Below are 26,486 nucleotides of genomic sequence, written 5' to 3' on the forward strand. Positions count from 1 at the left end.
AGCTCCTGGGGTAATTTGACCTCCTTAATTGAGTTTCCTGAACAGGATTTCTTGACTCATTTAGCAAAAGAAAGTATGGCTCATCGAAGGTTATTGTATGACCTTCATTGTCTGAGTCCTTAGGTCAAGTTCCACGAATATCCAGAAGTGATTTCGAAAGTATCCTCTGGTATCGTTAGTTATACGAAATAAATGTCATCATTCCATTCCAATCATCGTTTTTTTTTTTCACGCAGAAGTACCCTGGTCCCTGGATCTACGTCGTAATTTTGTTTAACCTCCATTTTACGCGGTAGCAATCTAAATAAATCAAATGCTCCAATACACACCAAGAATAGGTAAAAAAATATTCCGCGTATATTACTTAAGATTTAACATGCTTCCTTTTAAATCAAGCGTCCAATACGATTCATTGTATTAACATTGTACTAACATTGTATTAACATTATAAATTTATGTTTACATTTCATTATTTAACGTTGACAATTTTATTAGGAATTTTTATTACAAGAATGCGATAATGGACGTGCTGTTGATATACTTGCAAAAGAATATAAAAATTGATAAACTGGTAAAAGGTATTCATAATTTCGTAAGAAAGAGCAAGATAAACAATAGTCATTAATCATCAATCATCAATCATCGATCATTTACTTTTCTTAGCCCTTTATTTTCCAAATTAAAATGACGTTATATCGTCTATAAAACAGTGATTATTAGTTGTGATTAAATTGTGTTGAATCTTGGTTAAAATTTATAGCAGTGTAAGGTGCAAGATATTTGCGTTCTAATAATTGAAATAGACACGAGAGTTTATTGAAATTTTATTCCATGTACAAATAAATACTTCTCTATTGTTTTCACCTACTTTCGGTTATTTTTAGATCACACTTACACGTTCGGGACATCTTAATATACAACTTACTGAATTTCTACTGATAAATGCAGCGTATTTTATAGAGATTAACGTGCAAGCGAGAGTAGTGGTCAATTTTTATTCTAAGCGACACTATGAAGTAACACTGCATCATTGTGAGGTAATAAAGTTGGTCGTGGCACTAGGGTCACGTAAGTTGACTATCTAGCGTAAACAAATTGACTTTTATTCGCGCAAATGTTCTATTTATGGCGATCTTATCGCAACGGACAGCAATAAACAATTTTCGTCCAAAATGCGCATTCTGTCACGTGTCACTAAATTGTCTCTTGCTTCATTAAACACTAAAATAGATTAGGAATATCACTTAATAAATAGTCTTTTTACAAGAGCTACCAAATGTTTTTAGGATATATTTGCCACACAGTTATTCATTTTCGATGCTTCATCTTTCATCTGCAGATCATTACTACACTGCGAATGTTTAAACGCACGAATAACTACAAAATGGGATAACTCGATAAAAAAAATCGTACAAACTTGTTTTTCTTTTCAAATTGCTTGCTAAAATGTGCACTTTCCGATGGTTTGTGTATCGTTTTCGAAATAAAGTCAACGAGATCCAGGTAGCGCGTCAAACACTCAAATTTTTAAAGAAGAAAAGTGCTTTAGAGTTACTAGAACATGAAGATGCGGTGTAGTCTCGTATTCATTTAGCATTAGTTTTATCCTAAAGTACAGATAATTACCTACAAAATAAAAAACATTGTCTCAATACAATGAAAATTAGGCAATGAATTAGAACCAAATGTTGTATATAATAGCATTGTAATTCTTTTCGTTTTATATATCATTAAAATGGTGGTTGGAAGAGGAGTCGTAAGACGTGAAGAAAGAACAGTGCAAAATTATTAGCTCTGAAGAAGGGACAAGCGATTGAATCGAAAGCGAAAGTGATACAAAGAAAGAAGAAAAGGAGAAGTGTTAGGTGTAATAATAAATCTAGGTGAGAGAGAAAGTAATAAAGGAAAAGAAACGAATAAGAAGAAAGGAAGGCAAAGTGAGATTAGAAGCAGAAATAAAAGTAAAGAAGCTGAAAGTGTAGATCAGTCGGTATGGCAGAGAGTATCAAGAAGCGAAGGAGACCGATCGGTTCAGGGGCAGGAAATGGATCCAAGGATAAGAACGGAACGGCGAATGTATTATATGTAATTCAATTTCGATTATTCTACTTCGGAAAAAAAGAATAACTACATAAAACAAAAAATTTTAAATTCCAACAATAGAACACACAATATTTACCTGTAAAAATACGGAACCACGCTGAATACAATACGAACTACCCACTAGTTTAAAGGAAGCGTGGAGCACAAATGAAAACTTAAACAAAATAATCCAGCTACTTCAAGATGCACATATATGGACCAACATTTAACATTGGAGAAAACCTCATAAGAAACTGTCGCTAATAATAACCAAAGGTTGATGCGACGTTAAACATGTAATAAAAAAAAAAAATTTGATGAAATATTTCGTTGCGATAATTTTGTTGCATAGTGTATACATATACTTTAGTTGCGAAAAGCATTTGGTAGCCGTTATTAAAAGACTCTTTACATTACGTTCATGGGAAACCGTGTGCGTCAAAGTTTCCATTAACGTTATGGAATTTGTCATTCTAATCGCGGGGAGATAATTATTACAAACGGAAATATGGCTATCGTCGATACTCGATCCGTTATCTGGGCACGATTTCTTCCTGGCTGCCTGTCAGTTGGAAATATCTTGAATTGACGTTCGTGAAAATGTATGGCGCTTTCTGTGTTGGGCACAATATCCTTTCGAATATTTCAGGAAGACCCCGATCCGTTTTGTTTCCGACTGGTTCCAGCATGTTGTTCCAGAGGAGGTTTGCAGCTGAACAGAGACAAAAGAGAACATAGAATGATGAAAGTAGGTACACTCAAACTATGTACTAAATCACTCAACAACAATTTTAATTTATTTAATTAACTCTGGAACTGATATTCATTTTACTGTATCTTTGAAAGAGAGGTGGACATCATTTTGAGTATTTGTTAAAATAAATTTTCCTTCGTGAACCATTCTGAAATCGTTATTGGCTGTTATATCGCCAGGATAAAAATATGTAGAGTCATTTGAAAAAGGGTGATGATCTTGATATCTCGAAAAATATAATCTTGAAAAAATTAGTTATTAGCATACTTGCACTTTCAATCAAATAATGTTTCACTATGACCTTTTTTCTATTATATAAAGATATACGAGATATTTCCGATGCAAGAGTTATATGGGATACCTTGTATATGAATTATTCTTCCTATCAAATGAACTGATGATGTATTTTATGATACTTATATTTGCAATAGTTACATTTACGATACTTGGATGTCTCTAAAATCGGTAAAGAACGTTCGGAGCATATCGTAGGTACATCTGAGGAGGAAGGTGATCAATATGGCGACGACGTTTCTTTTACGAGTTCTATCTTTTTTACGACGGAAGATGACAAGAATGACTGTCAACTTTAGACGTACTAGTACAGTTATCAATTTAAACACACGGTGAGTGGGAACTCATCCGATAATTCATCCAATTGATTATTCAAGAAATTTACATAAGATTGACCCGTTAATTCCACCCATTAAGAAGAACAAGTTCCGATTAGATTATCGTCAATTATTCTCGCTCATATATTTATACCGAGTTATTTTCGGAGGATTGATTGATCTATAATACGAGGAATTTCAACATCTCCACGAGGAGTGTTATAAAAATAGATTACTTTTATTCTAAATGTGGCGAATACTCGATTTTAGTAAAATATGTTTATTCTAATATAGTTTGAAAAGTAATTCATTAAATATGGTACTTTATGAATATACTATTTATAAATACATATAATAATACCGCAACTAAAGCAAAAATTAAAGATTTTCATGTTTATTAGATAGTTACTATGTCAATGCACCTGAAACGTTGATCAAAAAAATTAGATTAAACAATTTGTTTCATACAAATAATGGCAAAATTGTTTGCCAAAACCACTTTTTTTCTTTCAACTCCTACTATTTTTTACCGTACAATATTGTATTAGAAAGAATTATTTGTTGTCACCAAATATCTAGTAAAAGACCCTGTAAGTTTCATAAAAATCCACTTAGTACATAATTTTTTAAAAATTCGTAAATAAGGTTTCATTTTCAGCGCTTTGAACCAGATTCCTCCTTTAATAATTGAGTGACTTTAAGAAGAAGTTTGAAATACATGTAGTTTTAGTATTAATATTTCCAACAATAATATATCAATGTTGCAAATAAACTGAGAAGAAATTAAAACAAGTGGAATATTTTAAAACAAAGCCTAGCTGATTTCTCTTCGTATTATCTAAACGCAACGGAGATATTGTAGGCACAAATCTTTAGTGACTCAGCCTTTATAACTTTACTAGAACCGACATCACTACTATAACACTTCCTAATACCATGTGTCATTTTCGTTTAATTCAGGAAGTATTTACGTTCATTCAAACAAATTTTCTTATTTTTTTACGTCACAAAGTTCTGGTCAATTGACTTTTACCAGAATGACACATAATATCGGAGGAAGCGTTACCGCAGTGATGTCAACGGTAGCGGAGTCACGTTTGAATTACTTTACACTATTAAGAAAACAAAAGTACATTTCATATATGGACCAACATCTAACATTGGAGAAAACCTCGTAAGAAATTGTCGCTAATAACCAAAGGTTGATACGACGTTAAATATGTAATAATAAAAAAATACATCTGCAAAACAATGTTGTTCAATTTTATAAGAGAAATAAAGTACAACAAAGCATTTGAAATATAGGTATCAATGTAACTTATTCAACCTTTCTAAAGTATATGCAGCGTTTTAAAAGGGCCCGCGGTCTACGAAAATTTTGATTAACTTTTTACAGACTGGTGATACCATTAACAAATGGAAACAATTTCTGCTGAGATGCAAGACATTTTTTTAGTAGCGATGATTAAATTGAAAGGAGTAACAAAAATCATCAAAGTATCATTATTTAATATTCATCTTATAACAAATATATAGCATTTGTAAATAAATAATTCCTCGTTGTAAAATTGAAGTGTAGGATTTGAATGTGAATTCAGGCCCCGCAGAAGGTCACGCCGGCCCTGACTATATGCAGTTAGTAGAAATAGTATTGTAGTTAGATGTAAGGATTAGACGATTATATAGACAATATTATACATGGTTCCTTTTGCCATATCCAATTAAAATTGTCATGTTATTTTTTTTTTTTTAAATATAAGTTTAGAGTCGCACCAACTACTAATGCATGATAAAGTTGGATTTCGATCCGTTGATTATCAAAATGAACAAATAGAATTATTTGAAAAAGGTAATGTGTATTATTGTTCTAATATTCTGGTATATCATGTGACGGAATGTTGCAACATTCTATGTCTTATTGGCTAAAGTGGTATGAGATGAACAGACATCGGACACATTGACTCATGGTCAGACCATCCATGACTTCTGATTAACTTCTCTAACGAAAAGTCTGACTACTTGATACTGTAATATACGTTAACTGATTTGCTCTTTCGTTTAGGACGAATGACGTAGACAAATCGCAATTGTTGCACGGGGTTTCGGTCTGTTTATTAATATTAATGCATAAGCAACCACGACATATAATAAAGAATATTAGAACATTATAATTTAAAAAGTATCATAGATAAACAACCAGAATTTGATGAAAGGAAAAAAAGTATTTGTATCGCTATTTTATAGCAAAACAAAATAGCATTTCATATAATAAATATTCTACGCTTTAAATAAAAATGCTATCTTAAATGATACATATCGTACATTGTAAATCAAATACTATTATAAATAATAGACATTACATACTTCTTATTACTTATATGCAAATAATACTCTATTTTGAATGATAAATATTACATACCTAAAATAAAATATTATTTTAAATGATATTCTATAGCTGAAATAAAAAGTATTAAATGTAATAGGTGGTATTGTATTATCTTCTAATTTCCATGACTGAATTGGAGACAGAAGAGAAAACGTAAAACAAAATAATTAATTATAACGAACTGCTAGGAGGATTAGTGAAAATAATTATCATGCAAAGTTGCTGTTCTACTTTCAAATCCCTTGACGCTATGTTACATTTCAACTGAGTTTTCCTGATGATAATCGGTTGCATATGTACAGGCGTACGTTTTTATAATTGATTTTTAAATACAAATTAAAAAAGTGTGCGAATGCTATCATGTTGAACGTTAACAAGCTAAACACAGTAATTATATATAACTTTATTAAAAATATTTGTTAAATAAATATGTTCTTTTTTATAAATAAATATCGTATGAAAATTAAAAGGACACAATTGATTAATTTAAGTAATTCAATACGGATGTATATTGACATAATATATATTGTATAGTTATGGTACAATAATGACGGGTTTGTTGAATAATTTCAACGCCTGTTGATATGCAACCCTTTGTGTCCGTTTGTATGCAAATGCTCAGGCGATAAAACAGGTGTGCGGATAAACAAAGATAACGATTTCATATACAAATTTAATGTTATAACACAAATTTTACATTGTCGTTACCATCATTTTATTGTGTTATTTGTTCTTTAAATTCTTACCCAACGCATGACCCTTTTGACTGAAGTGAAAGCAATCGTACGTGACCAAACTAGGATCAATTGGCCATGCTTTTCTTGGATCTGCATTTGGAGCATTGAATAGCTTAATAAACGGTTGCAGTACCACTGTAAAATCTGGTGAATTGTCGTATCTGAAACATACGAAATAATAATATGTATATGATTGTAACTTTCATTTAGTTCTTTTCGAATTTTCTAATAAATTTGCGTAGCAATTAATTTTCTCGAGTCAACAAGAATCCTACTTATTATAACATTTATAAAGATACAAAAATTTAAGATTTATCGATCTTTGCAAGGAACGAATAAATAACAATTATCATTGATTGTAAATTGTTTAAACTGACGACAGTAATTATTCCTTTTTAATTAATGGTTACTTAATTGCAATTAGACGATCGAACCTTCCCGAGTAGATTAGAGTTTCTACCGCTTGCTGATAAAGATACGCCATTTTTGAGGCTGCAATGTCTGGACGGCTACCCTTGTGCATGCAAGCGCAGTATAGTGGATGCAAAATATTGCACATGGCACTTCTTGGTACTCTAACGGAGACTGTAACATCTATACAATAATCAAAACACCTTAATCCGGAACTTGCATAATAAAGTTGGTGTACTTGTATACAGGGTGGGGCAATAACTATTATCATCTCAGATATCTTCGAAGCTATAAGTTTCACAGAAATAAATTGAGCCCGAGGTAAAGCTGAAATAACCTCATGGCTTCTTTTGATCTACCAAAACCGTAAGTATTATCGTCTTTCTCTACTTTCTATAACCTTCAATGACATTATGTAATAGGTCGTTGAACTCGTTTTAAGATCCTCTATCATGATACGGAAGCAAAAACATACCGATCCGTTTAAAAAAATGGAGGTGACCTTCAAATGTCCGAAGTACCTCCACCTGGAAAAAAAACTATTATCGCCACCGGATGGTTCCATTCGTACTGTACAATTTTATTTCAGCAAATATTTCTGTGAAACTGATAGTTTCGAAGATACCTGAAGTGATAATAGCTATTGTCCCACCCTTTACATTACATTTCAATTTATGAAACTTAATATTTTGAGTAATCCTTTATTAACAATGATTTTAGCACAAGCATTGTAATTATTAAGTTATGATTAACAATAAAGTTTACATCAATAAAATTTTGTTTTACCACGTTTACTTCATTGTGTGCGTATTAATTATACCAAAAACCAATAATTAAATATATTATTACCTATAACTGGCACGACGTTGACTAGCGTACGAGGTAGAGTTATTTTCAAAAAGTCTAGCGCTTTTCGCAAGTGAAGAGCGTAGCGAGCTGGTGAAAATTGCGTGGGACTGTAGCATTGCGCAGAGCAAATATCATTTGCACCAAAGAATATCGTGATAAGCTGGAACATAGATAAACATGATTGTTATCATTAACAAAGCATAACGCGAATATAAAGTAAGTTTCTTGATCATTTTCTCTGTATATTACTAATTACTGTTATTAGTTACATAGAAATGCGACGTATGAAAATTGTCTTCGATAATATGAATATATCGACATGAAAGTTTACGTCAGTAAGAGTATATCGATAGAAAAGCTTGAAAATATAAGAAATAAAGATTAAATCTTTACAATCTTGATAATAAGCATTCGTTTATTTTAAATGTTTTAACTTTTAAGTGTGAGTCATTTTCATGACCTGTAAATATGGTAACCATTTAATTTAAAAGATATTATAAAATTTGAATGATATTATTTAAAGCACAGTATTGCTTTGAAGAATTTGTTGACAAAATTTCTGTAAAATACGACTAATAATAATATTGATAATTTATTTATCAATACAATAGAACTAAATATAGTGCTACATTTTCATATAAAGGGTTGTTCAAAAAGATCTTTAGACGCTTAAAGGATATCATCTTTCACGTTTAATTCTAATCGTATTCATTTAAAATAACAAATTCTGATGTATTCTGAAGCAAAGGAAACCAACAAAAAATATAATAAAAAAATTTGCGCAAAGGAAAGATGGGAGAGAACGAGTTTACTTAAAAAATATGATAAGAAGTAAAGAAATATAAGAGTTATACTCGTACCTGTCTATGAACATAGAAAATCATTGATGTCTTCTATTTTTATATGTTTATTGTTCCATTTATTTCTCTTATGAAACAAATTAGCCTCTTTTTGAGTTTCTTATTTGTTACAACTGTGGTTTTTTTTTTTAGATCAAAAAGAAAATTATCTTAGGTCAGAATGAATTTGTTTCCCTATTAATTTGTATAATCGACGTGTTCTACAGTGTTACCTATGAAAATTTACTATACCTTCCACTTCTTTTTCACGTTTGCTGTGGGGTCACTCTTAATTCTTTGAACGAGAATTCGTGCCTGTTGCAACGCATCTTCCGTAGCTGCGACAGGAAAGGCAATGTTTAGTTTCGCCTTCGACGAAATGAATTCACCTGTACCGGTCGAGTACCCGGTTAAATTCGGATTGAACACCTGTCACGATATAGAAATATAATTATTTGCAGTACTCTTACGAGTTTGGAAAAGGCACAGAATTTTTTAGAATGGAAAGCAGTCTGTTACCATTCATTTGGAAAAAATTATTGATCATCCTGTGTGAGGTTTCCTCCCGTTAAGGGAGGGCGCCGAGGCTAAAACTAGCTACCAGTAGTTATTGATACAAAATTTTGAAACCTTCTACTTTTACATAGTTTTTGACGCTGGATTCAATGGTGTAAACAAAGAAATGTTTCAACAATTTCTTTTTCAAAAATGCAAAAAAAAAAAATTGTTGAAAGAGAAGTCGGGTCGATAAATCCATACTCTTGATTGTTTGTTATTTTTTAAAGAGTATTTAAAAATAAAATTCACCCCGATAGCTACATTCTGTAATGTTGTGCTCATGTATGACACTAACTAAGTCTACGAGAAGATTACGAGAAATTTACGAGAAGAAATTGCAAATGAAATGGAGTAGAGTGGTGGGTATTGAGTAAATCGATGTATTAATTTATTTAATTATTATACTATACTATATTTATATATACTAGTTATTATACCATAAAGACATGAAGAATAATGAACAAACAAGCGTATGGATTTTTCCTTAAACATTTCTTTGTTTACGCCATTGAATTTAGCGTCAAAAACTACACCAAAGTACAAGGTTTCAAATTTTTCTTTCAATAAGTACTGCTAGTTAGGGACGTGGGGAGGGAATAGACGACTTAAAAATATCCTTTCTATAGTAAACTATTTTATGAGAAATATAAAGATACCTTCAGCAGATTAGGAACGGTTAAGAATCGTCTCCAATCTCCTTCACCACCTACGCACCAACTGACACCGCGGGCTTCTATGAAAGTTCCTATTGCAAACTCTTCCAAAGCGCCACTTCCTGCGATCAACGAATCCCCAAGACCACCAACGATATCAATGTCTCCTGGTCTTAAGCGATGCACGCTATCAGGAACAGATGGCGACCTAAAATAAAAGAGAAACAATTTTCAATTTTTGCATACAGTTCAAATGAACTATTTAGATCACACCTGTCTGTATTCAAAATTGGACAAAAGTGTACCCGATATAATTAATAATTATATTTATGGATCTTCTATTGAGTTACAAGTAGACTGCGAGTTTTATGCGTTTATCACGTACAATAATATAGAAAACAGACATAAAATATAGATAAAATTCTACAATTATAATGATATTATTATTTCATTTTGCATAAGTCTAAGATTTGGTCATATTTAGTATGTAATTATTATAGTAGTTTATATCATAAAATGAATAAAATACGCAGTCTAGTTATAACCGTCCAAAGTACAAAAATGACGATCTCTGTGGGTGTTAATACAAATATTCTTTATTTTGTTGTATTTTTATATTATGTAATTATGTTTTATATTGTATGTGGTATAAATGAGCAATTATGTATCATAAAAATAATTATAAGAATATCATAAAAATCCGAGTAACATTGTGTTTCAATTCATTTTTCTCGTGAAAAACTTAACAATCCATTGTTAGTACAAAGAAAAAGAAGAGTCGACACTTGAAAGCAAGAGAAACTATACTTTGGAAATTGGAAGTAATGCAGTCATAGTCAAACTTTGAAATACCTTCCGAATTGAACGTTACAGGGAAATGGAAAGTAATCTGAAACTTGAGGTTGACTTCTTCTTCCGCTGTACGTCACAGGATACATGATCCCATTGGTATCGACGTCAATCTAAAACGATAATTTTGTTTAACAATATCCAAATCTGACAGGTCGCGATGTGAACATTATGATTCAGTATTATTTATTAAACATACATATTTTGCTGGAATATACAATTGGTGCAAATATCAGAATCTTAACCCTTCGGGGTCGTACGTCTATTCTCAGCCACCAAAGCTTATTTACCGTTCCGATCGTATGTTTGCTCTTAGCCACCAAAGCAAAGAACCGTAAAAATCTTATATTGTATTCCTCCACATATCATTTTACACTCTCTCTGTATTTTTATTATTTAAAGTGGAACTCAAGGCATTATCAATGCCAAAAGTTTTTTATTAATGATTAAAAATATTAATAATTTCATTATAAAATTAAATAGAAACAAAAAGATACGTGTTGATTTAGAAACCCGATATTCAAAACAAGCTTATAACTATAAATTTCTTCAATTAAACGTTCGAATTACAAAGATATTCAATTAATTAAAGTTTCATATTGTACATACATCCGATTGTATCTTCCATATATCATTAAGATATTTCAAAAATCATACTCCATAATGGCGAAAAGAAAGTTACCGAAAGGTGAAAAAACGTAGCATTAAAAGATATTGTTGTGTAAACATATATTTAATGTTAACAGAAGAATCACTGCTCGTTCTTCGGAAATTCGAAGTACGACACCCATGTTTAAATTTAACACGACCGCAACGGGGATAATAGGTGTATTCGAGCTATTTCTGTTTCACACAGTTAGATCGATCGAATGATTTCTTTTTAGCCTCCTTGAGGATGTTTCATAGATTTGTGTAACTATTTGGTAGTGATATTCCATGGTTCTTATTTTGTATCTTTTTCTATGCGTAGATATTTCTTCAGATATTATTGGGACTTTTGACACTTTACAGTCCGAATTTTCTGATTTCAGTACATTTTTGTCTAGCCTTACTCAACATGGAATCCCAAAGGATTAAATTTTTATGAATTTTGTAAGACAAATTGTAGTATTCGATTAAATAAAGTTTAAGTTTAACAAAACCATTAAGCATTTCTTAAATGTAATAAATAAAAAAACTGTAACTGTGGTTTGGATATCATGATAATTTATGGCGTGTCTTGAGTAATTCCGGTGGGGTCCATGACCCCGAAATTGTGAAAGTTTGCTTCACGAAGAGGCATATAAGGAGATATTTTGATAACGAGTTGCCTATTAATATCCCACCGAAAAGTATTATGAAAAAAGTGAAATAGAGTAGTATAATAAGATATAAGCGTAAGATATAATTTGTATCACGCTTATTTCTTATAAAACGTTTTTTTATACATAGATATACACATTCATACACAGAGATTAGAATTTAAAAAAATTATATACATATACAAATATGTAGTTTTGCGGACTAAGATAGTTACTAAAATAAACAGAAAGACTGAAGTAATAAGACTTAAAAGCTAAAAGTCAAATGGAAAGAAAACAAAGATCATTAATATTAACGATATCTCTATTTCTTAGATGCTAAATATTATTTAGTTTGTATAGAGCGTTTATAAGATTAGATATGTATGTTTGTATAGAAGTATTATATATTTTATATATTCTATGAAAACTTCTGATTATATAGACAAGTTAACCCTTTGCACTCGAGAGATGACTCTCAGTCACCATTAGGTTTCACGCAGCAAATCTACGATACCTAAAATGTTTCTTTAGATTTAATTTCTTCGGAGCTCCAAGTGTCGATAAAATGATTGTCGGCGAGGTAAAGGTGAGCTTAATCTCGAATCTGGAAAGCTTAGAATTCATGGCAATAGAATGCTAAGAAACATCTCGAGTGGCTGCTAGATACCAGAAAAAAAGGCCTCGAGTGCAAAGGGTTAAATGTAAACATAGAAATAAGACTCAAGTGTACAACCTATTTATAAGTTACGAATGTATAATATTGTAAAGGAGAAGAGGAGTGCAAAATGGGTATAAATACCCATGCACTTTAATAAAAAAAACAAACAAACAAACAAATTGTAATAAATTATTTGTAATTGCGCCTGGAAATACCGAACGAACACTTTCCTTTTTCTTTTCCGATATATGGTATAACAGTGTAACGAAGAGAAATCAAGGACCTTTTAATGTGCTAGCACAGTCAGGCAATGTCAACTCGATCGGTTTAATTGATAAGGCGTCAAGGCGCGGTGCAACAGCACAACACGAGGGTCTATATTATGTCAAACCGGAAGGACGACCAGACGACTGAAAAGAAGAGTGCTTTGCATGCCGAACAATTGGAAAAAGGCCAGAAACTTTTCTTTTCGTTGGTCCCCTCAACTCGAAAGAATGGTCGGGCCTCTCTGTCCTCCTCCGATCAAACGTCAGCACCTTTTCGACTCGCACGCATAGTCGTTGCGGTAAATTATTTATATGCGACGAGTATTTAAGCCACGGCCTGGCGGAATGCAAATGAAAGAAAGTCATCGGCGCTTACGTGCGCGGTGTGCTAAACTTCGATTCAACGCCGATCGCCGCGACGGAAGCTTAAATTCTGACGAAACACCGTGTACCGGACACGGCATCGCGGATGCCGGAAAGAGGCACGCTTTGAAAGTTGTATGCTTCTTCAGGAATGTATCACGTTACCGTATAAATCATGTCTGAAATTCTCTGCACGAAATTCAATTGAATAAGAGCTGGGCAGTAATTACTAGACTGCGAATGTTCAAGTACGCAAAATATGCAAAAAGAATAACAGCTATACATATAGATAAAACTATACAAAGTATAAATATCACAACTTTTATTGCTAACTTTGTTTGCAAAAATTGCAAGTATAGTCATTTTATTCTACTCTTGAACGTTCTACGCGAGTCCAGTCGTTGCATTGGAAGAATCTGACGATCACTTTTTGTGTACTTGAATTATACGAAATAGTAGATTCATCTCTAGATACAGTGGAGACTCCCGTATCCGAACTAATAGAGGGTCAAAAATGGCCGGATAGTGAAATTTTCGGATAATAGAACAATTACTTTCTTTCGCATTAAATATCATTTATTGAAGTAGTAATGAAGAAAACTAAGTTTCTTTCAACATCTAAGGGTCCCATATCCAGTGTTACCTGGACCTGACCTGCTACCTGGTTACCTGCTACCTCCTAAGTTTGCTACTAATTTTACGTACCTAGGTACAGGGCGAAGCATTTAAAACAGACCACCTGAATAATTCGCCTACTTTTAGTGATAGAAAAAAAAATGTCGAACGAGAGTTGTTTGATCTCGAGAAATAGGTAACGCGGTGCCAATAACTGTTTTATCGGTGAAAGCGCAAATGAGATATGAAGGTCGACTCTGTTTTTTTTCTTAAATAGAATCATATAGTTGCTTATACAGATTCTGAATAAGCGTTTCAAGATGACTGCAATGACCTACAGTCGAAGGTCACTCAAGGTTACACAAGCTGATTGTAATAGAAAATAAATTGTTTCAAGGCACTCTTCAAATACTTCATTGATTTTCTTATTCGTGTACTTCCTGCTACAGCAAGTATCCAAAATGATAACCTTGAACTTGGAAATAAAAATCCAGAAGTGTTAAATCGAGGGAATGTGGCGGTCATTTAACAGTGGCAAAATTTCTGTTAAAATCTGTGCATATTTGCGATTATTTAATGCTCCATCAATAAAATGATAATCAATTATTTATGGGGAAAGTTAAAACAGCCAGTATACAACGAAATGCCAACAACCAGAGAAGATATGTACGAGCAAATAAGACGTTGCATTGCAGTTGATAAAAATCAAGTTCGTCGTGCAGTGTGTTCTACATTAACACGTTTTAGAAAACGCATCCAACTTCAAGGTCATCATTTTGAATACTTGCTGTAGCAGTAAGTACGCGAATAAGAAAATTAATGAAATATTTGAAGAGCGCTTTGTAACAATTTATTTTCTATTACAGTCAGCCTGTGTAACATTGAATGACCTTCAATTGTAGGTCATTGCATTCATTTTGAAACGCTTATTCAGAATCTGTATAAGAAACTATATCATTCGATTTAAAAATTAGTATCTCATCTATGCTTTCACCGATAAATAAGTTATTGGCACCACGTTACCTACTCCTCGAAATCAAACAACTCTCGTTCGACATTCTTTTTTTTATCGCTACAAGTAAGCGAATTATTCAGGTGGCCTGTTTTAAATGCCTCGCTCTGCATATTAGCTTCTGCTTACGTTTAGATCTATATTTTTTCCAAGATGAATTAATAGAGATAATAAGGATTCGGAATATCGAAACTTCGAAAATTATAAATCATTCTGAAATACGTTTAATAACAATCGGATCATGTTTCGTTCTTCGCATAGTATTATAGTTTACATGCTAAACCATTTTTTTCCAAGACTTCTGGTCGCAAACTTTTTTACTGGTTAAACGTGTTTCCAAATTAGCCAACAGTGATAAATTCGATTCACTTGTGTAATGTACTTTCCTTTTTAAATATTAGAATATCCATGGCTAAAATTTCCATCGTGTACATTTAAACGTATTTTTACTTGTTTGTTTACATTTCTTTACCGATATCTTAAATGGTTAACGATATCAACGTTTCTTGGAATTTACATTGCCTTATTTACGGGATGATGTCTTCTGTGAGCTACGATGCAATTTAAAATACTTGCAACAGGATGAAGCACCAGCTAATAATGCCCGCATTGCCATGCAATACTCAACGGAAACGTATCGAGAAAAATGGTTTGGCACGCAAAGTCCCACACCTTGACCGCCTTGCTCGTCCAATTTGACCTTCCTCGATTATTTTTTGTAGGGATTTTTAAAAGATCATGCGTATTCTCAGCCTTTTATTTCAATCGATGATTCAAAGGAGAGAATTAAAGCTACTCGAGTGATTATAACTGCTACATAACTTTACAATGTAATAACAAATGTAAACAAACGGGTAAAAAGTGTAACAAAGGCTCCATTACGAAAAAGAATGTGCAACTGCACTTTCATATAAAAGATAGTTTGACATGGGTGATTCAACTTTCTCTTCCAACAAATTTTTGAATCTCAGTTTCTAGAATTACCCTGTATACAAAGAATATTCACATTTTTACCACACTTCAAAAATTAGGCAGCACTGAGCACTGCTATAATGTAGTAATTACTTGGAAATTCAATTTATTCGATAACTCTTAACTACCCATTTCGTATGACGTTTACGTAATATATTGCATAATAAACTTGCATCATTAAATATATCATTAAAAAATGTTACTCTGGGAAACTTATCCTGTTTTGACGTGGCTTTTTACGGTACATACCTACCGTGTAAAAGATGATTTGCGTGTATTAAATGACATTCTAATTTACTCTGAGAAAAACAAATCACATAACACTTTACTGTTTTCATGTAGACGAGGTCGTCTTGAAACTTTTTGAACAGGGTAGAACGTTGAAAACCAAGAAAAACAAAAATAGAAAACAATTTCTTCCGTAGAAATCCACTAACATTTCAAACATCCCCGATACATTGTCATGATTATTCGAATACTTGAACCCCTTGCCCTACGAATCATGTTCCGTTTCCTCGCATAGTATTATACTTTAAAGTTAGTTCCAGTATAGTTTATATGTAGTTCCAAGATTCCTGGTCGCAAACGATTTATTGTGTGATCGCACGTGCCATAGCCGGGTATAAAGACGCTCGTGCACGTTCATACGACGTGTCTGACTCGTGCTTTTCATGTTCGATTCGAATCCCTTATCACGTGTCTCACACGTTGTTACAGCCATTCGTTCATTCATTATTTAATTAAAGTGCGTAACTTATTATACGAAGTTATTGCACTACTGCTTACTTATTACTAGCTTATTTCCTGCATTGTTTTAACTGTTTACGGCACAAGAATTCAGGTCATAAAATAGACCCATGTTGCACAAGAATTTTATTGCGTTTTAAATCAAACAAAATTGTTATATTTTTATTAATAAAGATATCACATAATGTAACAAAATAATATAAAATAACATAAATATGTAACATAAACAAAAAAAATGTCTTTTTGTATTACTCCCCAAGTTGCATGGTGGGACGAATAAAATCCCACCATACTTTCATCATTTGCAAACAAATTTAATCTTTAGTTTTTATTATAAAACACTTCACTTGTTTATATAGAACAAATTTTTATATAAATTAACTTACATCTACGATTTTTCACATAAAACCAGGAAAGAAATATTATTCGCAATAAACCTTCCGCTTACAACAATTGTTGAACCGGTATTAGCATGTTGAAAGTTGCCAACATAAGTGCATACATTTGTAACATTGGATGAATATATTACCAACTGCTTTACGTAAATAAGACGAAATATAAACCTATACACAGGCAGCTATTGCAAAATTTCGAGGTGGGATTAAAAATGTCCCACCATGCATTACGATCCATCAAAAAGGTGGGACACACCGTGCCCCAAATAGTTAATACTGTTTGCAGTATCTCTTACTTCTCACCTATTGGGGCTCGCTAGCCCCCCTCTAGCTCGGGTACCTCGGGGTTGCTAAACCCGTATTGTAGCTACAAACACCGCTACAGCCCCTGAGGACGTTGTTACAGCATAAAGGTTTAATAACCTGTTTCAAGAAACTCACCCTTCCCATGTGGAACACGTTTCGTACCAAGTCCATGAGAGACCCTCTGATTGGCAGGGCAATTGTCAATATCAGTAACAAATGCACCGTCTTCATTTTCGTGGTACACTTATCCTTTCCGCAGCAAGTAGATTCGAGAGTCTCTTGAAATTAATTCGGGTATTTCGAGGCCTTCTTCTCGGTCGTCGAGCGCCAGTCGTTTTTTCATGCTCTTTAAAGATTGACAGTCTCCAAAGATATATTCCAACAGATAAGACTTTCTCCTCTTCCGCTAAGTAGTTGCATTCGTCGAAAACCTTGATTCTGAGCTATTTTTTCAAGTGTCCAAAAGTTTCACGTGACATACTGTTGCCGAAGAAAACAGCGAATTCCGACGCATACGTGGACTTGTTCCATGCAAATGCCCGTTCAGAGCAGATATTCGAACTTTCCTGTTTGCCAACCGCCACGACGCCTTCTATTTGTTTAACAAAGAGGGTGTATATGTAGGCTACGAAAAGTTATCTCATAGCTGGCAAATATTTGTGACATTTCTCACGAAGATGTGTCAACGTTTACAAACAATTTAGCTCTGTTTTGTAGAAGAAAGGTAAGATACAGTAGAAACTTGTTTATCCACACCTCGTTTCTAAGAGTTCATAATTAACGATTACATTTTGATTCAATAAAAAATATAATAAAGAAAAGAACATGATTAATTTCACGTATCTCTAATCATTTCCGTAATAAAGAATAAAGGTGTTCTACGAAATACTGACGATTAAATAAAAATTGATTTTATGCAATCCATTTCTTTAGACCCATGTTCTATCTTCTTGTTCTACTGGTTTCCTCCAATATTTTTACTTTTTCAGATAAATTCGTATCGAATATCGACATTTTAATTTAAACAACTGGAATTTCTGAATAAAAACAGTATAAACTGTTACATACACAATAAATTTTGTTCACGATGGTTATTAAATGAAATTTTAGAAATTAGTAGGGTGTTCTGTATTTTTATCCCTGACTGTGTACGATAAAGTTTTAAAGATTATTCGATACCTTTATGAGAGTCGATGAAACACATTATTTGGCTGTAGCAATTTCGTCACTTTCACATTTTCAACTCACGTTACTGTTTGCAGATACGTCCGATTCGTGCCTCTTTTTTTTTTTTTTTTTACCTTGCGACAAGTATCTATGGTGAAAGATAATTCGCGTACATATACGTGTAATGAATCGAATTATGCAAATCGTTTGTACGTTCAGTTTCTTTTTAATGCTAATTTAAGGTTGTGTTTTGACACAGGTTGTAACGCAAATCGTATTCGTACGTTCGCGCCCGTGCATAGCTAGTACTTGAGGAACTTGTTCCCAGGGCTCATTAAACGACATTAATAATAAATTAGGATGCATACCACGTGAAACTTTCCATTATTGCTGACCCATTTCCGGCGAGCGAACGTGAAATTCGACGAACCAACTTCGAAGAATCGTTTCGAATAGCAAAAGTTCCGAAACTGTAATTCCATTGATCAGAATGCAATCCGATAAAGCATGAATGATTAACAGAAACTTTCACTAACTTCTAACCCTGTCTCTATGATAACGCGAAGCAGTCGAGTCAAGATAATGATTCGATTCTCGAGGTCTGAAACTTGGGGACAAAATTTATTTGATTATTTATTTCACTATTCAATCATGTTATCAAATGTTAGCCTTGATAAAAGCACTTTATTTAGTTCTTCTTGTTCTTTTAGTTAATTTGTTCTTCTAATTTAAATTATTCTCAGCGTATTTAAAATAATCTAAAATAGTTTTCAATTTTAAATCAATAAGAAGAGGTAGATGAAGAGATATACAATATACATATGTGTATATTGTGTTTCTCCTCGTCCCTCTTTTTCAATTTAAAATGAAAAATTGTTTTACATCTTTTGATGGATTGAGAATGAGAAAGAAAATGCGAGGCACTCGATTATTATTTAATAATTGCACTGCATTGTTGGAGATACAGTTAATAACAGATCGAAAGTAAAATGAAATACAAATAATGGGTACTGTCAAGACACAAGATCCACTAACTGTTACTCCGCATTTTAATTTTCCTTTACGATCTAACCCCTATACATAAATACTATTGGAATATAATTTGAGAAGTTGCATTCCAGAATGAAATATATATATAGTAAAAACATGTATTGTTAAATTTCATAATTTCAAAACTGTTTTCTTCGATAATGAGGAAAATATTACACTATAATGATTAACTCACAAAATTTGCTATTAAATATTTTGATTTTCTTTAACACGTTGGTCGCTATGTCACTCAGAAGTGGGTGAAATTAGGGAACTAAAAGAATTAATTCCGATGTTGAGACGATAATGAAAATAAATCTTGATAGGATTCGTGAATTTTACGAGATTAACAAATTAAATACTACGACAAATGTTAAATTATCTAGTCTTCGATAGTCTCGAGACAACATTTTAACTTTATAGAAATTCTCACAAGTTTTAACCTGGCAGCCAACGTGTTAACTATTAACATTCCAGTGAGAATGAAGCAAATGTACTCGAATGCTGCTATTATCTACTGCGAACAAAACATTAAACAACTTTCATCGCGAACCTTGATATAGAAGTCGAATAGAAATGTACGGCAATTTCTCATCGAACTTCTATCTAGGACTACGGCTTGTCACACGACATTTTAATTAACACTGCGTTTCGATTATTCATCGTTCCTCTTCATTCGCGTTTTTCTTTCCGTAATTTTGTATAATTTTTAACGAAACCGCGCCAGATCGTAGCATCGTGGTCAAACATTTTTTCGTCAATTTGTGTTTCTTTTTGCCACTCTCTGCAAAATATTTCTGAAACACACACTTTTTCACTATTTCGTTTTCTTGTACGGCACAAAGTAATCGACACTAATCATACGTTGAACACGATTCGGCTTTAGTCAATGATCCTCTAGTATTAGCGGGAGATGAAACAGGACATGAATGAAGACAACCGAGGAAAGAGGTACGCGTATCCGTCGATGACCCCTCTACTTTTCTGCTGAACGAAGCATGAACGTTCTTTCGTATTCTATACGGTACCAAAGCCATCGTACGTGAGTAAGAGTGGCGAAACCAAAGTTCGCCCTGTTACGGTTGCGATTGTTCCAATAATTGTGTCAACAATCACATTTCGTGTTATTATAAATTACAGATTTACTTATTACATTCAAAGTTTTCGATTGAACCTCGTTAAGAATATCATAAACCAAGTATAGTTGAACAAGATGTACATTTATAGAGTCATCCTCGTCATATTTTAAAAATCTACAACACTATATATACTGTGTTCCTACTCATCCTTATCTTTCTAATTTAAAAACAAAGATTATCACTATATTAATTGTCATTTATACTGAAAATTAACATTCTCGTCCTTCTACCTTCATCTTCAAGCATGAACTTAGTATAGTCTGCCTAGACGCTATTTATCGCGTCATCCTCATTATATTTTAAAAATCTAATCCACATTAAATATTGTGCTCCTATTGATAGTTCCTTCTTTAATTTAAAATCAAGAATGACTACTTTATTCATTATTGTTTACAATAGAAATAAATGTTTCGTCTAAGGTCATTTTCGTGCTTAAACTTATTGTTAGTATAATCTAATAAGATATTAATTTGTTGAGTCACCCCACCATATTCCAAAAATCTAAAACACTTTTTAATTTTGAATAAGCAAAACAAGCATTTCACTTATCAAAGCATTACTACAGTAATAAAGATCTGATACGAAATCTCCGCTAAATACCAATTGAAAAGAGTTACTTGTTCAAGTTTTTAGAATCACTCTGTATAAACAATACAGGTTTGTTTATGTGCACCTTTGAAAATGTTTTTAAATGTTGTATAGAAAGTTATTCAGGATATCGAGAGAGATAAAGTACCCCTTCACTTTTCGCAAATGTAGGACAGAAATTTTTAGAAGTGACAGTCACCGAAATGTTTCATAAAATCGTATTAACGAAATCAGTTACGTGTTACGTTTGGTGTTTCGTAACTTTATGAAGTAGGAACTCTTCGCGAGAAGGTCGAACCTGCTATCTAGTTTAGGAATAGTACGATAAAAACACAATTACACTTTCTGTATTTTACATTCTACAACGTCGATCGTGGACTGAACGTTACGCGATTAAGCCGCTTGTCTTCTGCAATTTTAAACCGGATTTTTGTTATTTCACAATACGTCATGTTACATGAAGGGTTCGCGATCAGCCGAGGACGATTTTATGTTACTTAATTTCCTAAAAAGTTACACAATAATCTCAAGGATTACACGCGAAAGAAACTTATGCGTAAGAAGTGTTTCATTATTTTATAATGAGAACTGTGATGTTACGCTATCGACTAGTGTTCCGGTGAAGAAATTACACCTTCAATTTCAAAACAGAATTTTACTTACATATTCAATGTATTTAAAATTATGTACATGATATTCCAAGAATCTCTCTAGATTTGTCTGAAATGGAATTAAACACGGTGTTGTGAACAATTATGAACTCCCTTTTTTTAAATGTTTCCAAGAAACATCTGATACGTATGAGTATGTTTATAAATAAACAGTACAAGTCTGTATATGCAGGGTAACTCACGAAAATTTGTACCTAAAATATCTCCGCTGCTTTATTGTAATACAAAAATTGTAACATAAATGTGATAGATTAACATATGTCTATCCTGAATATAACATATGTGTATCCTGAATTAGGAGATCTAAAAAAAAGCGGTTTTTTCGTGACTTTTTTTAGGATGGAAACAAATAATTAATTCTATCGAACTTTTTATCCTATTTTCATACATATTTGAGTAGTCTGTACAAATTTTTCCAACAAGAAATATTCAAATTGAGTCGACTGTGACGCACATTTGTAGAACAGCTCACAATTAAAACCTCCTATCGGCGGGAAAGATGCAAGTCGTAATTTTGGTTTGACACAAGAAAACCAAGAGAAATTTTCATTTTCATACATTTTTCTTCTATCTGAACTAAGAAAAACTCGCAAAAATGGTGAAATGTGAAATTATTGCAAGTTTGACAAAAAGAACGAGGTATTTGGGTGAAAAAAATCACTTTAACTTGATAAAAAAGCTGCATGAAAATGAAAATTTTTTTTGTTTTTTTTTTGTATCAAACCAAAATTACGACCTGCATTATTCCCGCCGCTAGGAGGTTTTAATTGTGAGGTGCTCTACAAATGTGCGTCACAGTCGACTCAATTTGTATATTTCTTGTTGAAAAAATTTGTACAGACTACTCAAGTATGTATGAAAGTAGGATAAAAAGTTCGATAGAATTAATCATTTGCTTCCATCCTAAAAAAAGTCACGAAAAACCGCTTTTTTTTAGATCTCCTAATTCAGGATACCCCCTTAAGCTAATGATTTTTTTTATCTAAATAGGTTAATACGTTTTTCTAGAGTGTGGTGGCTGACGGGAGAATAACTAAGACTCGTATATGATGTTAACTTTTTAATTGAGACGATCGCGTCTGTACTCTATAGCTTCTCTTACAAGACTGACTTACGGACTAACCATTCGTTCCCTCAAGCATCGCACACATTCTTTCTTCATTCTCACATATCGCTTGCACTCTGTTTAAATAAATGCATTCACCCTAAGAAACATTCGCTCGACATTCGAACCAATAAATTAAATATTCACTTGACGCTTGTCGCGCAACACGCGCCTCGATTCACTCTTCCAGACGTAACATTTAAGACTAAACATAACTATTATAAATATAAGGCGGAGACGTGGCGTCAGCTCGTCGCCGATGGCACCACATAGAGAATATATCAAGCTGCATCAACTGATGTACTAAAAAATGTATGATCCTATTTTAAAAAACGTTACGGTCCTTCAAACTTTCTCCATACGACCACCTTCAAGAAAAGTAATAAAATCAGAATGTGCCCCACTCGAAATCATTTTATTCTATCTGAATCATTTCTCGCTATGAATGAAAATATTGACGTAAACCGAGGGACCACCCTTTATAAACGGTTCAACTTGGGCAGTTTTTGATGTCTTTAATATAATTTAGTAGAAATATTTGAAAGACTTCGAGCAACAAGAATAGACAAAAGAAAGTTATCTTTTGACTCAAACTAGAAAGATCCCCACCAACTGACTCGGTTGTCATTTCGCACTGAATGAAAATCTTGCTTGTTCCCGAAATCTCACGTCCTTTCTAGGCGTTTATGATGTACATATTTGCACGGCGACAAAACGCTGTCGCTGAGGTCACGCGGTTCTCGGAGAGAGCCTCGCGGAATCGCGGGGCTCCGGACGCCGCGCGGCAGCAAGTGACGAGCGGTTCAGAAGTAAGAATGCAACTGGCGACGCGTGTGCACCTGTAACCGAGAACTGTGAATAAACGATCACGCATAATAAAGGTCGATTTATGCTATCCGCACAGACCCGGAACGGTTCCGTATTGGGCTCCGTTCCGACACAGACACGAGTGTTTATGTTATACGTTCGTCGATCGGTGGTACCGATCAGTCAGTTAACAGAAAGCATTTCGTAAAGACACGTAATAGGACAAATAGGAAAAATGTTTTCACATTTAAGTATGCGAGATTTGGCTGTAATAGCTATACTATTAGATGCAGACGAAGTTGTACAAAAAATATGCCGCCGTTTTTGTGTGCACAAGTGCTTGAGAAGAAGAAAAGTTGAAGGAGAATGTTGGATACTCTACAAAAAACTAACAGACGACGAAGAAAAGTTTTTTCAATATTTTAGAATGTCGGAATATAGTTTCAATTTTCTTTTGGGAAAAATTGAAAATTCTCCCAGAAAGAAGAACACGACTTTTAAGGAAGCAATTAGCCCAAAAGAAAAATTAACAGTATGTTAAGGCAAGTATTTTTCAATAAGAATTCATAAATACAGAACATACACATTTTACAAACAATTCATAAATGGAAGCATATAAATAAAGTAATATTATTGATATTCTCCACTCTAACTGCCACTACACCCACCAGTAGTTTTTATGAGCAGTTCGGTGGAGAATATCAATAATATTACTTTATTTATATGCTTCCATTTATGAATTGTTTGTGAAATGTGTATGTTCTGTATTTATGAATTCTTATCTATATATATATATTATATCTACCAAATTGCCCCAGTTTCTTCCCGATTTCAACCCATGCTGCTTGTTTCTTGTCAGTATCACTATACTTTATATCCTCTTGATTATACAAAAGAGAATAATCTTATTATAAGAGAATAATACTTTTCTGATCGGTGCTGAACGAATACGTTCCGGGTCTGTGCGGATAGTATAAATCGATCTTAATACATATCACTGGCTACTATTATTTCCCCGTCACCTTCACCTATGTTCCGTGACTACCTCGGGACGAGAAGTAGCAGAGTTCATTAGGATACAGTGACGGTGGAATAACGACATTCCATTAGAGTGATATCCTCTAGTAAGTTGAATTCGTCGGATCCTCCGCTTTCGAAATTCAGGACTTCTATAATTAGGCATCGTCGTACAAATATATCTAACAGGTTCCCAATATTCTGAAGCTGATACAAATTTTAAAGCTGACTAATGACAAGTAATGGGATTGTAATATTATGCAACTTGAATTTTATGTTTCTTCTTTTTTATGTGTGTGAATCTTATGTTTTAAGAGTCAACATTGTTCCAAAATAAAATCACCTTTGACAATTGATCACAAGGAGGTGACGGTATATATATATATACATTAAACTTTGGCCTTTTTTGTATTATACACGAACGAAAGAGAAATATTATACTATCCATTTGTTTTTCGAGAATAATGCAAATAATAAAAATTACACAAGTGTCCCACGAATACGTTTAATCAACATTTAATACTTCTCATGTACGGGAATATTACTTTTTCAAAAAACATTGCAATAGCAATCTGAAACTTCGAGATCTAAATAAAATTTTTCAATCATGGTTCAGAATAAATATTCATTGAAGACATTAATCGTTAGAAATTTTCCTACATTTTGTTGTAATTATTGGTTCTAATAATTATAAATTTATTTCTAACAATGGTTAAATTAATTATTAACGATACTTGTTTAAACAGTTATAGGGAATATGAATTTGCTGTAATATTAATGTTTCGCGAATTATTTTCTCGATGGATCCAATTAGCGTTTGAATCAACTGTTTTAGTCGATTGCTGATCACCTTTTCCTCTCTTCTTCGTCAGGTATAAATCGTCATAGATCTCCGAGGACTTCATTTATCTCGGAACTCGCACGTGCGTCTTCTGGCCATTTATGGACCAAGAATGCCAGTGAATGACCACCGCTGATCTTCAACAATTAATTCTAATTCTGTATACATTCATTTAAGGAAACAAAACCCTTCTTTACTTTTATTTGAAAGATGTACATGAAATAGTGAAATAAAAAAAGTTGTAACGGAATTTCTATCAACTAACAATAAATAGCGCTTACGAGTACACATAAATAAAATTGTAAGATGGCACTTTTGCTTAAACTTATGCAAGATTTTTAAATGTTAATTAATTGTCTAATCGTAATTAAAATAACACAGAAACTGTTGTAACCTGGAATGATATAATGTCGAAAAATTGTAATATATTCATAAATATTGTATGTATAAGAATCAGGAAATCTTATTCAATCGAATACCATAGAACCTTAATAATTGCAAAAGAACGAAACTAAAAATTCTTACAAGTATGAAGTTCATTCTTACAATGATCGAAGTAGAAATTTCTGTTTCATTTCGCTGTTTAGACAATGTCTTTGCAGTGCTCCGCGCGAATACGAATCGAAACTCTGCTGCCTGCTCAAATTTTTATTATATTTATTAATTTACTAAGTTTATTAAGTTCCTCTTCCAAAAACGAGTAACGAGTTAACAACGTACAGATTCTGCACCGATAGTCACTGTTTGCATACTGTGAGCAATCTGCACCTGTGATG

The 26,486-nt window shown here is 32.9% G+C and overlaps 1 protein-coding gene across 1 annotated transcript; it reads right to left on the reverse strand.

The window, feature by feature from the left end:
* Positions 1-395: 395 nt before the first annotated feature.
* On the reverse strand, positions 396-19,205 carry LOC128875974 (phospholipase B1, membrane-associated-like). The gene is made up of 9 exons (XM_054122042.1): positions 18,882-19,205; positions 17,482-17,938; positions 10,733-10,842; positions 9,884-10,088; positions 8,922-9,098; positions 7,831-7,990; positions 7,005-7,164; positions 6,580-6,731; positions 396-2,794 (listed from the first exon to the last, which is right to left on the reverse strand). Exons 2-9 carry the CDS (start codon positions 17,575-17,577, stop codon positions 2,616-2,618), a joined length of 1,239 nt encoding a protein of 412 aa, XP_053978017.1. The 5' UTR covers positions 17,578-17,938; positions 18,882-19,205; the 3' UTR covers positions 396-2,615.
* Between the last annotated feature and the right edge of the window lie 7,281 nt (positions 19,206-26,486).

Source organism: Hylaeus volcanicus, chromosome 4 (genome assembly GCF_026283585.1).
Source record: "Hylaeus volcanicus isolate JK05 chromosome 4, UHH_iyHylVolc1.0_haploid, whole genome shotgun sequence".
In the NCBI taxonomy this organism is placed as follows: Eukaryota; Metazoa; Arthropoda; class Insecta; order Hymenoptera; family Colletidae; genus Hylaeus; species Hylaeus volcanicus.